The 19,174-nt window shown below is 34.8% G+C and overlaps 1 protein-coding gene across 3 annotated transcripts in view; it reads left to right on the top strand.

Annotated features, from left to right (window-relative positions):
* gabbr1b (gamma-aminobutyric acid (GABA) B receptor, 1b) overlaps nt 1-19,174 on the top strand; it is a 227,480-nt gene that overhangs the window by 52,528 nt on the left and 155,778 nt on the right. For all 3 annotated transcript variants that reach the window (XM_003200605.6, XM_005170102.5, XM_068215287.2), the window contains exons 2-3: nt 12,997-13,080; nt 18,324-18,388. In XM_003200605.6, the coding sequence (XP_003200653.2) occupies nt 13,005-13,080; nt 18,324-18,388 (141 nt within the window). In that variant the 5' untranslated portion in view covers nt 12,997-13,004. The remainder of the gene's footprint in view (nt 1-12,996; nt 13,081-18,323; nt 18,389-19,174) is intronic.

Genomic DNA, 19,174 nt, shown 5'->3' with positions numbered 1-19,174 from the left:
TATTTTGGTGGAGGATGGTATGTAGGGATTATGATGGTGATTTGGGCTCTGTAAATTACAAAAAAGCTGCATATAATGAGCGTATGGTGTGAGAAAACGCTTGAGTGAAAGATTTGTTGTTTTCATGAGACAAGCCAGTTAGAAAGATAGAAGGGGGAGAGATTGAAAGTAATTGCTCTGTAGAGAGATAAAAGTCGACTGAATTGGGAGGAAAGCGAAAGACAGCAGTGATTTTGGAAGGATGCAATAAAGAAAACAATTGTGGCCCAGAAAAAAAAGCAAGCCAGAGAGATGGAGAGACAGACGAGACGGAGCTTGCTAGCAAATGGTCAGTTTTACGCCTCAGGTGGAGCCCTGTCTTCATGCCACTGTCAGAGACTGTGTGTGTGTGTGTGTGTACATTCACCCTGCACTGCAGCAAGCGCTTTTCATTAGCTTCATTTTCACATAACAAAGCAGCAGTTAGAATCTCTTCTTCACCATAGCCTGCACCAGCATCTCTCTTTCTCGATAGCAGTTCTAAAAACCTGGCAAACTGCCTTCCTAAGATAATATTTTAAGGTGTGCTACAAACATGATGGTTGTTTCAAAGTGCAGACCACATTATTGTGTTTTATTTTGGTCCAAATGAAAAACAGAATTACACATGGTTCACAGTGAACATGTAGAATGCAAGGAAATCAAACACTGCAAAAAAAAAGAAGGTGGATGTTTCACGAGAAATGCAAATGATGTATTTACTGTAAATATTGATTGATGTACTTCTTTATCTATTATTTTTGTGCTTTTTTATATTAGCATGTCACAGTTAATTTATTTATTTGTGCACCAATAATGCAATTATATCCAATAATCAGAGTAAGAACTTAGCTGCTGTAAGATATTAACATGCTACTTTCATTAAGAAATTAAGAATTGTGTGATTTAATATGCAGTAAAGCTATGCACTTAAATTAATAACAATGACACACATTCAGTATTAATCCACACCATGGCAAAAGTTGAACTATTTTGAAAACTGACAGTGCAGTGCATGTGAGAAACAGCTGATGGTGGCCATAGCGAAGGCAAACAGTGGAGGATCACGAGCTCACAAACGCATTTAAATAGGTAAAAAAAGAAGCACACATTGCATTTTCAATATTGTTTTGGACGCAATATGTGAATAGCCCCATAAAGATTTAACCTGAGAGATATAGTACAAGCTCTGATCTATAGTAGATAAATGATTACAAGCTGCGTGGAATGATTACAAGTTACAACACACAATTAAATACATATTTTGCGAACTACACAAAAGGAGGCAACCATTTTAATTGCACTTACATGTTATGATCCAGAGGAAGAAGAAACTGGTCCATATGAACTGCAACAGTTACTGACAAAGTTCCATACATAATAGTGTTTGCTGCTTCTTCCTTTATTAGCAAACAGCCTGCGATTCCTGCGCTGCAGCATAGGTTATTATATCAAAAAATTAGAAAAATGACAGGAACAAAAACAGCACTAGTTTGGCCACACTGTAATATTGTTGTGAAAATGAACTTACTCTTTATTCCCCACAGCCGAATCTCGATCGATCAGTAATCGTCATTTTCGTGTCATGATCAGTCCCGTTATCCCCCGCGCTCCTCTAGTGTCTGGATGGGAAAGGCACGTTCACGTTTTACCAGAACCAGTGCTATATATTTTATGATGTACAGTATTGACATCGATGCATTCAAGCAAAAGATCTGAACCCAACAGGATTAATTTATTAGTATCTGAGTCGACTATTTCATTAAATAATCAATAGTTTTAGATTTAAACCTCAGCTGGATGTCTTCATTCACTTAGTGCTGTGTTACACACTACATAGAAGGTCATTTTCAAAAAAACCTTAATAGGGGCTCTTTTAAAGAACTCATGGCATTTGTGTAGTCTTTGGTCAGAGCAGTAACACATGTAAACTCTATCACTGTTAGCTTAGCAACATGCTAACACCACATTCTTCGGAATCAAGACTTTCTTTTAGCCTTAATTAATGCAGTGCATGTGTTGCTTAGAGTTTATGTGCAGCATTCTAAATCACTCACTTGTGTGGTTACATTTTTATCATGCCTTGGGGCGCATCCACACTGGAGACATTCTAGCATTAAAAACAGCTAGACAGAGCGTAACACAACAGAAGGCACATTTATAGTGGCATTAACTCCTGTACACCTTTGCTAATGTGTAGCCGACTTGACACGAAATACCGCTGGGAATTTGTTCACCTGTCATTTCTACTAATTATTATGCATGCAGTCTTAATGAGCTTATATAATTGCAAAGATTGTGTGGATTGTTTGTATTATATATATATAATACAATATATATACACAATATATATATATATTCATTTGTATATTCATTTGTTAACTTGTGGACTATTTTAAACTGTTAATAAATTAATAATGTGACAAAAAAGGGTTTAAAAACAAGAAATGATGACTAATACATCATTTTCCATATTTGTTTATTCTAACCAAAAATACTGATGTTAAAAATGCAGTAGGTGATTTTCCCATATGCTATCCATTAGCATAATAGCTTTGAAACACAATCCCTCTTCTGCCTTCCAAAGACACACCTCCTGAAATCATAAACCCTCATGTTAAAGATGACAGTAGACAACCCACTCACATAGATCATGTCATTCAGCAGTTAAGAAACTTTATATTATTTTATAATACTACAATTCTAAACAAAAACTGTATTATGTCTAGCACGTTTGCAGTTATGTAGTTAGCAAGCAAATATTGTCATAATGTGCAATATTTTATGTATGCAAGGATTGTTGGTCTCACACTCTCACAGGCTGTCCTAAAACGACTACTGTATGTTTCGTGCTTGCAGGAATTACACTTATTACTAATCCACACTTACATGCTATTTCACACCGACTATTCAAAGTAGCGAGGTAAACAATATAGGGAGAGCAACTACACCTTAGTAAAGCAGGCTAGGTGACTAGTGCTATTTACTTTGGTTTTGTTGTTAAACTAAATAAAAAACTACATTATCGATGCTGTAAAAGGTGCCTTATGAAATTGAAAATACTTACATCAGTCTTTTGCCAGAAGATTTCAGTGGCTGTACAACACTTCTGTGCATATAACCTATTTGTACAACAACAAAATCTACATGAGCTTGCTAGACTAAAATAGTTTTAAAACATAAAATGACCTGTCTAAAAGGAATACTTCAGCCAAGGTGTCATTCTTTCTCCAGCATGCAAAACTAACATGAATGTGGTGCGTATGCACACAAAAATGGCGGATCTGCATGAACGGCTGCGCAGATGTACAGATCTACATTCGTTGACAGTTTGGGCAACTTAGCAGAATTATTGGAGATGTCAGCCAGACAAATTTTAATTGGATGAACTTTTTTTTTTGTCTTATGCTTTACCCAGAATATAAAAATACATATAAATACATTTAGATAATTTACTTTAATCATTATTATTAGAATGTGAAGACACTTTTAACGAGCAAATGTTTCTGAAGACAATCACCTACTGCACCTTTAATGCTTATGAACATAAAACGGTCACACTTTACAAAAAGGTTCATTAGTTAATGTTAAGTAATGCATTTACCAACGGGAACAAACAATGAACAATATATTTACTACTGTATTTGTTCATGTTAGTTAACATTACTTAATGAAAATACCGTAGTTCATTGTTAGTTCATGTTAACTCATGGTGCATTAACTAATGTTAACAAGCATGGACTTGGATGTTAATAATGTATTAGTAAATGTTCAATTATGATTAATAAATGCTGTACATGTGTTGTTCATGATTAGTTCATGTTAGTAAATGCATTAACTAATAAACCTTATTGTAAAGTGTTACCCAAAACATACACCCATTCAATATACTTGCACTGAATTTGTAAAAATATTGAAAGAATATAAAAGAATAAATCTTAAAAATATAAAGAATATTTGAAGAATATTTTAGAAATAATTGCAAGAAATTCAGTCTATTTTACTTAAAATTTTAAATTTAAGTGGTACTTGCTGATTTATTGCAATTATTCTTAAAATATACTTAACAATTCTGTTCCTTTTTTCAGTTCACAAGAATATTGAATGCATGTACTGTATGTAATATGTTCATAAGCCTCAAATTCAGTATGTTAGGTTATTATGTAAAATAATATGTAAAATATTAATATTGCCTACAATAATTTCCCACCAACAGTCAGACTATGTGTACACCTATTTATTGTTTTCTACATATTACTGCCAACGTTGCTAATTGTATACTGTTTTGTTTTTTGGGAGTATGTTGTCGTCTGGAGCCAGGACCTAAGCTTTTCACTTGCTGCTGATGATATGACATTAAAAGTGATTTGTTTTTATTTTTAAAAGTATTTATTAGTTGTCATTTCTTGTTTTTAAACCCTTTGTGTTGGCATATTAATTATTATCAATAGCTTTCAATGGTCCAGAGGGTAACAAATAAATATAAAAAAAAAAGAATACAAACATTGTACATACAGTACACAATCTAGCATTTACAGCATATGCACTCATTAAGACAGCATGCATAATAATTAGCAAAAATGACAGGAGAATAAACTACCAACAGTATTAATAATATTTTTTATAAAACATACCCCTGACATTTTTGTTTTATTTAGAAAAATCTAAATAACTTCAAAGTGAGCATATGTAAATTAGCAGCGATCAGCTTCATCCAATGGGTCTGTTGCTTTAAAGCGACACTGAATTAAAGCACAGCATGTCGTAAACTATTTTTAACTTGACATAGCATCTTACAAATGACACTCTCCTGCTGTAATCGACGAAGATGCTTGCCTAGTCCATATTTAGCATAGACCAACAATTAGAGCAGACAGTATAGGAGAACGTACACTGTGTGCACAGCCCCTTAGAAGACAGCTGCCAATGTAGGCAATAGACAGCAAGGCAGCATTCTAGCTTCTGTGTCATTCCCTGTTTTTTTTTATTTAATATTATCTGTGCAGTCTGTACGGCAACTCCATATGCTCGTTGCATTCATGGAATTCTTTCCCAGCGCCGCTGAAGTTAATCCTAACCTGCCTTTCATGCAAAACCCGCCTTTACAACGCACTGCGCTCCCACGACGGAAAGCCTCGTCTGCTTTTATAGTGTGGGATGAAATGTGTTATGCCTCATATACTCGTTCATACTCCTTTGAGAACAGTTAGAAGCCGTGAATAATCTCCAGAAATTGCTTCCATTGTGATTACAGCGCAGGAAGTGTAAAGCGTTCTGCTGGAGTCGAGTCTTCCTGCTTTGCTACCTGTATTTCAAATTAGCATATCATTTGGGTGAAATTAATTTATGTAGATTAGTCCTGGTTGATTGTTGGCTGTCTAATCAGATTGTGTGTGAGTGAATGTGTGTGTGTGTGCGTGTGTGCTGGCCCCAGTTCTTCGTGTGAAGCCGGTGCTTTACGTGCTCTACGTCCCAGATTTGTCTCTCAGTGGTTTTCCAGCCCTTTGAAGCACATTTCTTATTCGCTCCCCTGCAATTCCACACTCATTATAGGGACTTATGAACTTGCCCTGCTATTGCATCTTCCTTTCAATGTGCACTCAATGTTCAGTGTTGTAAATAAGGTGCAAAATTATTGCTCGCCAAGCTCCAACTGCAAGTAGAAATTGGCTGTAATGAGTTTAATGACAGTTGGTCAGTGATTCTGTTGGAAACCGCAACATACTACAGAGTTTTTTAGGTTGATTTGCAAGATTCATGTATCTTTTACGATGCACATTTCATAGCCACACATGTTCAAGCAACACACAGTGATGTTTTGTTCCTCAATTAATATTTCTGAATGAATAGAGTTGTTTACTAACAGTCGCTTGTTTTATTCCTGAATAAATCAGTATTGTTAAATGAGTCTGCTGAGCCAAGTTTTCCATGACTAACTCATAAAAACAGTATCATGAGTTATTCAGTGTTTTTAAAATGATTCAGTTACAAATTTAGTCTTTTTAATCTTTTGTTTTTGAGTCAATGAGTTTTTTTAATAAGCTGATTAAGTGAACGATTCAATGACGTAATAAATATTGTAACTTTTAATGAATCAGTCCGTGTTGTTAAATGAAGTCTGCTGAATTAATAATTAGTGACACATAAACTTTGTTTGTACCAGAATGAATATGATTGGTTTTTAAATTAATCACTGTTTCAATTATTCATCATAAAATCACCTGTTTCATTCATGATCGGTTGACTCACTCATACAGTCAGCCACTGTTTATGAATGAAACCAGTGTTGCAGAATGAATGTTAGGATAATGATTTGATGATTCACTTATGAATAAAGTGAATGAAACACTGTTGAATTAATTGATTGAGTCAGTAATTAAATGAATGTCTCAAAAAGCAGTCACTTAATTTGTTAGTTTTCTTTGTTAGTCACTTAATACCATTTTCTAGGTGGATTTGCAAGATTCATATGTATGGTGCATCTTTTACGATGCACATTTCATACCAACACATGTTCAAGCAACACAAGTGATGTTTTGTACCTTAAATAATATTTCTGAATGAATAGATTTGCTAAATAACACAGTCGCTTGTTTAATCCTGAATAAATCAGTATTTTTAAATGAGTCTGCTGAGCCAAGTTTTCCATGACTAACTCATAAAAAACAGTCTCTTGAATCATTCAGTGTTTTTAAAATGATCAAGTTACTAATTTAGTCTTTTTAATCTTTTGTTTCTGAGTCAATTACATTTTTGAATAAGATGATTAAGTGATCGATTCAATGACTCAGTAAATATTGTAACTTGTTCCTTAAATAATAAGTCAGTGTTGTTAAATGAAGCCTGCTAAATTAATAATTTGATTTGAATGAATCTGATTGGTTTAGGGGATGGCCGATAGACATCACGATGCTGAGCCAGCATCGCAATCATCCATCAGCATCAGCAAAACGCTCACAAAAAATACACACTTAGGCCCGATTTACACTAATACGTCTTAGATTTAAAATGGCATTTTAGAACAAAAACAATCCATATCCACACTAGCATTTCTGAAAAACCCTCCTTCCACACGATACTGCTAAAAATGCACATTACATGACCACATACACATACTGTACACACACATATGCGCTGCAGCGTATGCGCGCGTCTGAGCTCCAGCAGTCAGAGAACTTTGAGCACAAACCCTGGAGAGCAATGCACGTCGGACAGTTTATCAAGGATGTACCACTGGATCAGGTCTCACTGTAGTTGTTAAACGTGATATTTAATTAATCTTGTCTCTATTTATTGACACTTCAGTTTTTTTAATCTATCAGGTAACGTGTCACAGCGTCAGTACACTACTTTAATCTTTTGCTTTCACACTTGTACTTAATAATTTTAGCCAAACCCTCAGATACTGTTGGTTGTGTACCTTTTTTACTAACCAAGTTTATCGACACCGTTTTAATGCCACTAATCACTCTGCCTGATCATGCCAGAGTCCTGTGAAAAAAAAAGGATTGACGTGTTTTGTGTGTGTGTACATAACTTATCTTTATTTATTCATGATTTGGTTATGGATAAAACAAAGACCATGTGGGTCAGGTAGTTGAAAAGGTAGGCTACAAATAATTACAGTTTTTCTTGATTGCTTTGATGCAGATGTCAACTAAAACTCCACATTTTCAAAACAGTTAACTAAACAGTGACACTCATGGTCAAAATGACACATTTTGCTTGCAAAAGGCTCTAACCGTGCCAAACATTAAAAACATGCAACAAAAGCAAAATTTGCCTTTAAACAACACGACTTGCAAACAAGTATATGAGCTATTTCAATCAATCATTACACAATGAACAACAAATTACAAAATACAGAACTCAGTGTGAATCAGTGCTCCATTGCTTGCCTTTGTGGCCTATTGCCAGTGCCGTTTGTTGTCTTTTTATGTAGGCTACGTCAAATTTGCCTTTTTGCAAATAGTTTAATCCAGAATAAGAAATGCTTTGATTAAAATTTTGTTGAATCCATGACATTTTTTTAAAAATGTAGTTGAAAACTGAAATACTGTAAAAAAGAAAGAAAGAAATATTACAGAAAACACATGTAAACCAAAATGAAAATATATAAATAAAGTATATATAAATAAAGTGTGTGTGTGTGTGTGTGTGTGTGTGTGTGTGTGTGTGTGTGTGTGTGTGTGTGTGTGTGTGTGTGTGTGTGTGTGTGTGTGTGTGTGTGTGTGTGTGGCAAAAACAACATAGACCTACCTTACCATAGACCTACCTATCTTTTTTTAGTAAGGTTTGCAGACTGATTGCTAATTAAAGATTTTATACTGATCTTGGTAGTTTCTAATGGTTAGGAATAGATGGTTTCTGTTTGGTTACCATAGCTAAAACTATGGGGTTTTGGCTGCTTAAATGACATCCGTGTTAACTGTTTTGAAAAGTGTTGGGGAAAATGTATCAATCCAATGAGAAAGAGTTTACTGTACATTTTTGCAAGACATGTTTTCTGCTTTGCTGGGATAGTGATGAGAAAAATGGAGTGGATCCTAGTTTCTTTAACCAGGTCAAAGCAATCAAGAAAAACTGTAATTCGTTATGAATTAACTTATTATTCATTAATAATTAATTCACCAAAGCCTACTACGATGATGCCATTGTCCATCGCGATGTTTAACATTAGACATCATACGATGCCAAACCCTAGACTGATTGTTAAATTATTCACTGTTTCAATCGTTCATCATAAAATCACCTGTTTCATTCATAATTAGTTGACTCACTCGTACAGACAGCCACTGTTTATGAATAAATCCAGTGTTGATGAATGAATATTGGGATAATGATTTGATGATTCACTTATGAATAAAGTGAATGAAACACTGTTGAATGGATTGATTGAGTCAGTAATTTTATAAAAGTCTCAAAACCAGTCACTTAATTCAATTTTGAGTGAATTACTTTTGATGAATGATTAAAAATCAAAGTAAATGATCTACAGAAAGAGTCACAGAAAAATTGTAAAATCGTTTTCTGAAAACACCCTTCAGCCAATCTAACTGAAAGCATCCACCACATATGAGTCTCAATCCCTATGTAAAAGCTTCTGCAAGTAAAATGCCATCAATGCCATTGACTGAAACAATGGCTATCATTCATCTTGTCCACCCCCATCCACACCGACAGCGGTGCTTGTTGGCGCGTCTGAGTCAGAAAGCAGCAAGGCGGAAAGGGAATATTGATGGGGGGCGGCTGGGCAGTGCTCGCACCTTGATGCAGATATTAAACAGATCTGTAGGCTGAGTACGGGAAGGCTCCCTGCCGCGAGTGACTCATTTGGTCGGTCGTGGTAGACTAACTGTGAATCTCGAAGAGGAGATCAGCTGTTCAGAGATTTCAAAAGGGCCGTCTGTCCACAAGTGCAGCTTGTGATCTGTTCCTCACTACCCTTCTGCTTCTCTCCACGCTCCGTTCCTCCTTCTCTCAAGCCTCTTCCCCTTGTGTGTCTTCCTACTTCACTTCCTCCTTTGCTCTTGTCCTTCAGGAAGCACTTTCATGCTAGTCTATATCCTTAAAGAATCACTCTCCACCCTGTTTTTATCAACCAGGGTCCATTTTTAATATGTGATTTCGGTTACATGTGTGCGTCTCTATGACCACCGGTGTAGGGAACTCATCAAGGGTTAATGAGCAGCCACAGACTGAACTGTGAAAGCGGAGATGGCTTACTGTATCTCTGTTTGCAGGAGTTATTTAATTTTACTTTGTGATTAACAACAGGCACGTGCAGAAGGGGGGCTTGGATGCTTGAGTTCCTGCCCTTTTTTTCTCTCAAAGAGAAAGCTTCCCTTAAAATAAAAATGCGTCCTCCTTTGCGGACAGATCCCCTATCTGCAACACCCCCAGACACTCTTCAGCTTCACAATCAACCAATGCCCCAATCTTCAACCAGATTGGTGAACAAGTATTAGTTTTGCCTTCAATTTATTTTTCAAAATGAACTTTCTGTGGTAAAGTAGTTGCCCTGTGTGCCATTCTATATGTTGCTGAGGAGTAGATGATGTTTGCAGCACAGAATGATGACACATGTCGCTCAGAGATTATGTAAAAGTCACATGAAATCCGACATGATGGTTCACATTACGGTTGCATTGCAAAACATCAGATCTGTGTCTGATTTAATACTACATATGAAAGTGGCACAAATCTGAACTGAAAAGATCAGATTCCATCATACCTGCCAACACTCCCGTTTTTCCCATAAGTCTCCCGTATTTCAGTATTTTTTTTATATTTCGGGCCACATTTGGCTGCAGTGTGAACGTAGCCTATGATTAACCTTATTTAGTGACATTTTGTCTTTAATTTGAAGATTTATTTTTGACTGTCTCCTCCTCCTCAAGAATACATGTATCATTAAATATTTAAGCCCTAACTTTGTAACATTAGGATGCTGACAACAGAGTTGAGGATCCACATGCAGTTCTTTATTAATAAGAGTAGTCAGACAGGCAATGGTCCAAACAGGAGCAAAACAGAAGCATTAAGTTAATGCAAGATTGTATTTTCAAAAAAAAAGCAAAAGGTCAGTCTAAGCGGCAAGAAAGTAAGAAGAAAACAAGGCAAGGATCTAAACACGGAAAGACTAGACAGGTTAAATGCTTCATAATGCTGCAGGATAACCAAACAACAAGACAAAAAAAGAGCAGTATATATAGTCTGTGTAGTCAGTCCTTGAGCAGCTTCCAGCTGTGTGTATGTTTAATCAACGAAGAACCGGAACAGGTGTGTGTGAGTTGCATGACAGAATTTGTAGTTTTTTTTAATGGCAGGTTTGTAGTTCTCCAGTGAGTTATATGGATATGGTCGCTGGTGATTGTGGCAATTGTCATTTGTTTTGTGTGTTTGCTCTACTAGTTTAAATAAACATTTCCATGACACACCAATTTTGTGTATAATTTGTAATTTCCGATATAAAAATGTCCCTACTCCTGGTCAACTCTGTTATATTGGTTATAAATATGCATAACAACCTTTAAAGCAATGATAAAATAAGCACAACTTGCTCCAAGTGATGTCACTTTCTCTGGCGGGAAACTCTGAAAATTATTTAAAGCATTTCGTTATTCTTCTCTCATTCGTTGGTACAAAATAGGATTCATCAATAGTTGATTACTTTTCTGTTATTGTGAAATTTCAGTGAATCTTTCATTAACTTTTTAAAAAATATAATGAAAATACATAAGTATGTGCTATATCTTGGTCTAAAGCACAAAATAGTTGAATAGTGGTTTTCAACACAGTTAGTGGTTTAAATACTTTAACAATAAGTCAAACAGTAACTAACAGTAATAAAATTAAATGTTATCTATATCACACTTAAGCATTTTTCTGTAATTAATATTTAAAATATATTATTCCAGTTTGAAATGAAATGCTTGAAATGTACCTGTTATACTGGAAAAAGTCACAAATGCCCATAAAGATTTGGTTTCTGGTTAAAATAGACACTAGGAGGTTGTACAATAACAACAACTGTCTTTCCCCCACGAATTATGATAAGAGGAACACATTACAGACAAATAAGCTATATTTTGTGCAGCTTTTTGCACAATACTGCAAAAAAGTATTGTGCAAAAAGACTTCAAAAGGCATAAAAGATGACCACGATTTGAAAACAAGATATGAAACAAGATATTTTTCATGACATGTTCATCTACAAATGGACACATTTTTTGATGTATTCAGAAGCTCGAATGGTGCTTTGTTGTACTTGTGATGCTGAGCACTCAGGAAAGAGTACTGTGGAATACAATTTGTCAAAAGAGCTCAAAGTCTACACAGTGTGGTTATTATGTCTACATTTGACAAGTGTAGATTATGGTTTAATGTAGGTGATATGTATAGAACAAACAAACACAGGCTCAATGGAAAAACATGATTTAGCCTAGGTTTGTGAAATATGCACTTAAAACATAGGCTTGACTGCAGAGTCTAGGTAAATGAATGCTACTGGGCAGTATGATGCCAACAATTTCTGTTCCTTTTCACACTAAGGATATTTACAGGGTCATATTATCAATGAATAAAGGATACTTTTGTTTAGTTCCTTGCACAACACCAAATAAATTCCACAAAATAGTTTAATAGTGTCTATGATTTTTAACCATATATATTTAAATCACCTATTCAGACTCATGAGGAGACAACTATTTTACGTTTTGTCAGTTCAGTGGCTAAATTAGACAATTTAAGGATGATTCATACATTTTTTAAAGGAGGTGCGGCACCCAAACCCCACCCCTAAACCTAACCATCATTGGGGGATAAGCAAATCGTACTAAATTGTACGAATGAGATCACACAAATTCATACAGATTAGCCACCAAATCAAAAAGTTACTAATTGCCATGATAGCATTGATCTATTTCTATATGGATAACTCTTCTGTGGTCAGTTTGCTCAGTAGCTCACCTTGTATGGTGTTGTACTTGTGTAGAGCACTCAAATTTGAGTTCGGCACAGTTACACAAAAGTGATTAAAGCAATGTGAAAGCAAGATGTATTTATGTATGTATGCAGTTGCATTGTACTTTTTTGTATGATTGTATAAATCAGAGTATGTTTTCTTGTACATTCCTCATTGGCACTTGCAATAAGTACGTGTAACTGAAACGTACAACAAAACGTACAATAAGTTTCAGATTATCTGAAATATGTAACCAGACATACCCAGAACAATGTATTTGGCAAAAATGTAGGCTGAGGCACATATTTCCAATGGGTCTGGGCTGAAAATCACCCTTTTGTTGATGTCTCATAAGAAAATGAGCAACGAAAAGTATCAGGAGGAACCTTTTTCAGGTTTTTCAGAAGCACAGCCAGAATCACATATTAAGAATAAGATTGTGTTTTTTTTTTTGACACTTACCTGATCCCCTATTGATAATGCTGATCCGCTCTCTTTCTCTCGTTCTGTAGGTGGAAGGATGGCGCTCTCGCTTGTTCTGCTGTTTCTCCTTGGGTCTTTCTCACTCGCAATGGCCTCACGTAATATAACTGCAGGTAATGCTGAAGCCTGTGTCTGAGAGCTTTTTTAAATATAGGTTTATCCAACTTTAAACTTCCAAATTTGGCTTTTTAAATGTGTATTTCATTTTTTTCTCATCTGGCATTGCTTAGACATTTTGTTTTAAGAGGTTTGTCAGGTTTTGCCCATAAACTGTTTGTGTTAGTCTGATTTCTTGCACATCTTATCAGCTTCGGATGCCCATTTCAGTCATAGATAAAAACTAATTCAAATAATACATTGATTAATTGATTGAGTGATAAAATCTGTGGCAATCAACTTTTTTGTAAAACCTTTAACACAGTTTTTTTTTTTTCAACTTTGATTTTTATTGATTTTAATTAAATTACAAAACCCAGCAAACAATCCGGGGTCGCCACAGCGGAATGAACCACCAACTTGTCCAGAAAGTTTTTACGCAGCAGATGCCCTTCCAGCCGCAACCCATCTCTGGGAAATGAAAGAAGACCACTCTGTTTTAAAAGTACCAAAGAGCAAGATTATCAGACATTTCCTTTATCCATTGTGCAAGAACAGGTGCCTTTGGGTATTTTTCCAAACCAAAGCTATAACACATTTAGTTTATTTACTGACATATTTTCAGCATATATATGTCATAAACAAAGTTTTGGTTCCAAAGGAACATTTTCTCCAGCCATTTCAGACCACACTAAGCACTTCTTTCCAAAATAACTGCAGCTGTCCACACTCCCACATACAATGAAACAGAGTTCCAATGTCATCATTACATTTTGTGCAATATTCTGGAATTATAGGGTTAATTCGATGTAATTTGACAGGTGTAATATAAGTCCTCATCATCAACCTTTAACAATGTTAACTACATTAAACATATTATTTAAAACCGACATCTCATGTGTTTCGTTGTGAAAACAAATTCAAAATGCCTCTCATTTACTGATATCACAGTATATACACAGATATCACACAGTTATTAATATTTTTTTATATTAGTGGTTTTTTTATGTATTATTTTTTTATAGTTTTTTACTGGTAGTTCCATCTATATTAGTTTCAATAATATTTATTTTTTAATTATTTATTTTGTAATTGGAATTTGTATTTATTATTACCATATTTATTACAGATTTATTGCAAGTAATAGTTTTAGTTACAACATTAAGTACTTAAGCCTGACTGTGTGTGTTTGTGTTTAAGTGTGGATCTTCTGTTTATTTGTGTTTATTAGGCTGTTGATATGCTGAATGTGTAAAAAGGTCTTATTCACTGGTCACATCAGTCAGAATCTAGAATTGAATTTTTCCTCACGTCTTCTCCATCCAGCTCTAATTGCATCCTTCCTATCTCAGATATTACAAGCTTAGCTAGTCTGCTCTGCCCAAGCTGAACGACTAATGAAACACAATATCAACACTATTAGATGTCTGACAGCTATAATAAGTACATAAATCCTCACGTATATAATCTCCCTATGCATAATTGTCCTGTTCTATGGCCTGTTGAACAGGAATAAATGGCTGTGGAATATCCCTTGTTATAGAATATCTTCTGATCTGTCATTATAAGTCACGCCTGGACACACAGCGATTGTTTTTAAACAGTGATAACTGAAGAAAGCTACAGCCATTGGCATCGTTTCGTGAATTATGGTAGTAAATAAGAAACATTGAAGTCAAGAGATTCACTATTTTGGAACATTTGAATAGACTGTCACCGAGTTAAAATTGTGGATAAAATTGTACAATGTATTCTCAATATTATAGTTACTTTAACCATGTTTCTAGGCAATTTACATTAAATTATGGTGCTGGGTAATAACTGATTACATATAATCTGGACTAAATAATCAGATTACAAAAAATAACTGATTATTAGAGTAGTTTACATTTTAAATTAAAATATTTCTTATCAGATTACAGTTACTCTTTTACACAATTATAGTGAATCTCATTTTTTGTTTACTCTTCCATGTCTGATTACTTAGACTATATTTTCATTATAAAATGACATGTTAACATCATGTAAATGAATTTGGGGGGAAACTAAATTAGAGCAAGTTTGAAACAATTAATTATCCAAGTTACTAAATAAATACAGCAACTTCATGATATCCAGTTTATTTACATACAGTAACTGTTGTTTCTGTAAGTCTGGACTAAATAATAATTTACTCCTAGAGACTTTGGGCAAGTAGTCCCACAGCTATGTAAATGTTTATTATGTTTATGTTTATTAAAGAGATAGTTCACTTAAAAATGAAATTCTGTCATTATTTACTCCCCCTTTCACTTGATTCAAACCTATTTGAGTGTCCTCTTTCTGTTGGACACACTAAAAGATATTATAAAGAGAGATGGAAACCTGTAACAATGGAGTTGCATAGTATTTGTTTTTCCTACTATGGAAGTCAATGGTTACAGGTTTTCAGATTTCTTCAAAATATCTTTTTTGTGTGTTCAAAAGAAATTAGAAGGATAAAGTATTGTAGCCACTCGATGGTGAGTAAATTGTGAGCAAATTATTATTATTTTTTTTGAGTGACTGGTCTCTTTAATGTTAGTATGCAGGGTGTAGGAGTCCTTTGTTGACTTTATTTAAAGAGTTATGTTGTTATCATGATTTCAAGAATTCACACTTAGCTGATGATTGATTATAAAGCTTGTTTGGCATGCTCATGAGATCCTCGAACCCAGGGCTCCCTCCCATTTGCAAGGTGAGAGGGGAGTTTGAGCTCAGGTAGATTTCGAGAACTCCCCTGCTGTGGTAGCTAATGAAAAGATAGTGATTGCTCTTAAGAGATAACTATTTACTAGGAGCATGTCTATGATGTCAATTTGGATGAGTCAATTAACTTAAATTTCATGTTTTTGGATGGTGGAAAGAAACCCAGGGGAAACCCAAGTGAGCACGAGGAGAAAGTGTAAACTCCACACAGAAACGTTGACTGGCTTGGTACTGTAAGGACTAAAACCAGTGACGTTCTTGCTGTGAGGCAACAGTTGAAACCATCTAGGAAAGGAGGAGGAGTAGGGTGGAAGGCGGGATTCTTCAAAATGAAGATGGCTGTGATATGGAACTTAGGTATTTATAGTGGCTCAGGAATCGTCTGATTGGTGAATCATAAATTGAATAATGCAGGACCAGCCACAAGCAATCATAATCATGTGATCTTCTCGAAATTAGTTTATAAATAAACTTCACTTCTTGAATGATGTGTGAATTTTGATAAAGGATAGTCACAGCACATGGTTTTTTAATGATGCTGTCAGCAAAACCCATTTGCAAAATAAAATATTTACTGAAATATTTCTGAGGAAGGTAACAATATTTTAATTTATTCAACAACACATTGGCATAATCACAGTTCTCTGACATTGGTTAATAGTCACATGAGTGTACAAGTGAAAAACAGAGGCGCAGTAGGTAGCACGATCGCCTCACAGCAAAAAGGCCCTGGCTGGGTCAGTTGGCATTTCTGTATGGAGTTTGCATGTTTTCCCCTGGTTTGTGTGGCTTTCCTCTGGTCGCTCCGGTTTCCCCCACAGTCCAAAGACATGCGCTATAGGTGAATTAAATAAGCAGAGGCTGTAGTGTGTGTGTGTGTGTGTGTGTGTGTGTGGGTGTTTCCCGGTGTTGGGTTGCGGCTGGAAGGGCATCCACTAAGTAAAACATATATTGGATAAGTTGGCGGTTCATTCCACAGTGGTGACCCCTGATTAATAAAGGGACTAAGCTAAAAAAAAAGAATAAATATTTTGTTGCTTTTTGCTTTATCATACAAAAATGTTATGTTTAATGGACAGTTTAAAGAAGGTTAGGTAAAAAAAGTAATCTAAAAGTACTCCAAAAGTAGTTACAAAAGTAATACTTTAATTATTATTATCTAGATTAAATTACTAACAACAACTTTCACAATTTACAATTTTGTAAGTAGTTTACCCACCATAGGCAACCATCTTTTATGAATTAGTTTAGCAGTGTTGGAGTTTGCATGTACTGTCCACCCCAGACCACCCTTTATATGCAGACAGTTTATGGGTACAGTTAACTTAAAAAAACAAACAGAAAAACATTGGTAAAAATAGTAATGGTAAAAATATCACTAAATATGTAAAGCTAACCAAGTGCCATTCATTGTCAGTCGTCAACCATTTTGACCCATACAAGACAGGACTGATCCTTCATTAAAAGACTGTCAATATAGTATTAATCAGCAGTGTATGTGGTTTCTTAAAAACAGTTGCACGAAATGCCAAAATGCATGTTGTGCAGTGTAGGCTTGGCATTTCAAATGACTCTAGAGTCTCTTCAAAGCTGCGAACAGCAAGCCAATGGCAGCATTTGATTTTGATAATGCTGCTCATGCTTTTGTCCCTAAAAATACCCCCACACACAAAATGAGCCTAATACACACATCCGAGTGTGAACACGGCAGTCACGCTGGTCTGTCTTGCCCCTGGGCACTGGGTTTGGCGATGACTGTAATTAGCTGCTGACACTGTAGGTGAACCGGGCTGTAATAACAGGCTACAGCTACGCCGCTCTTTCATTCTGACAGCAAATCCCTGCCAGAGCCGTGAGCCCAGGGGACACGCAGACATTTACGCAGATTAGAGGCATGAATGACTCAAATATAATGGGAAATTTAGTGCCGGCCAGTTTACTAGTAGTATATGGGCTACATTGATGTCTCTGATTAAAATGGACTCTGCTTTTGAAGCTCATTTAAAGAATCTAACAAGCTGGAAAATGTTCATATATTTACATAGCCATCATGGTGGCAGCGAATAGTGAGTTTGGGTGGTGGAAAAAAAACTCAGGTCATTACTGAAGCTTCCATCATGGCTGTCGCTGTTGCTTTTACTCACTTAATTCTGGCATCAGAATGGAAAGAGCGCCATCTAATGGACAGAATGAGTGTTGCGCTTGTGGAAAATGGTATATCTATCTATCTATCTATCTATCTATCTATCTATCTATCTATCTATCTATCTATCTATCTATCTATCTATCTATCTATCTATCTATCTATCTATCTATCTATCTATCTATCTATCTATCCCGTCTGTCTGTCCGTCTGTCTGTCCGTATGCACATCCGTCCATCTACCCGTCTGTCTGAATATCTGTCTTTCTGTCTATATATCTTTCTGTCAGTCTGTCCATCTATCAGTCTGTCTATCTCTTTGTCTGTCTATCTGTCTGTCTATCTGTCTGTCTGTCTGTCTATCTTTAATAATCTGTGTTTTTTACAACAGGTTGTGCTATTATTCGACCACCTAGAGATGGAGGGATCAGATACAGGGGTCTGACCCAGGAACAGGTAAACACTTTTAATTTGATATTTATATGCTCAATATAATATAATATAATATAATATGATATAATATAATATAATATAATATAATATGATATAATATAATATAATATAATATAATATAATATAATATAATATAATTTAATAAAATATAATTTAATTTAATATAATATAATAAAATATAATATAATATAATATAATATAATATAATATAATATAATATAATATAATATAATATAATACAATATAATACAATATAATTTGTAATTGAAACATTTATATTATAGTTTAGTGTATCATCATTGATTAAAAAAGTACATTACTTAAAAAAAAGATATTTTGGAAAATGTTCATTATATCATTTTATATTTGTGAATTTTTTTTTTTTTGTGTGTGTGTGTGTGTGTATTTTTTGATGAATAGAGAGTTTAATAGAACAGCATGTATTTATTTATACATTACAAATGTCTTCACTAGCATGTTTGATCAATTTAAAGTGTGCTTGCTGAATAAAAGTGTTTATGAAAGTACTCACACTGACACAGTACCGGATATTCAAACATCAGTGTAGGTGTTTGAGATGTGTTGTCACACCCTTTCTCTTTCTCTCTTCTCTATCTCTCTTTCAAATAAAATAAAATATATTGCTTTAATGGAATGATTGAAGCTTTAAATATGTGAAGAAATATTTTATCAATGAAAAAAATCAGAAACGAACACCATAACAGTTTAAACCTAAATAAACAGTGTAACAAATATGTGAGTGCTTCATACCACAGTGTTTAACATCTC

The sequence above is a fragment of the Danio rerio genome, chromosome 19 (genome assembly GCF_049306965.1).
Source record: "Danio rerio strain Tuebingen ecotype United States chromosome 19, GRCz12tu, whole genome shotgun sequence".
In the NCBI taxonomy this organism is placed as follows: Eukaryota; Metazoa; Chordata; class Actinopteri; order Cypriniformes; family Danionidae; genus Danio; species Danio rerio.
Note: the sequence above shows the minus strand (reverse complement) of the source record. Positions and strands in the feature narration are given on the sequence as shown.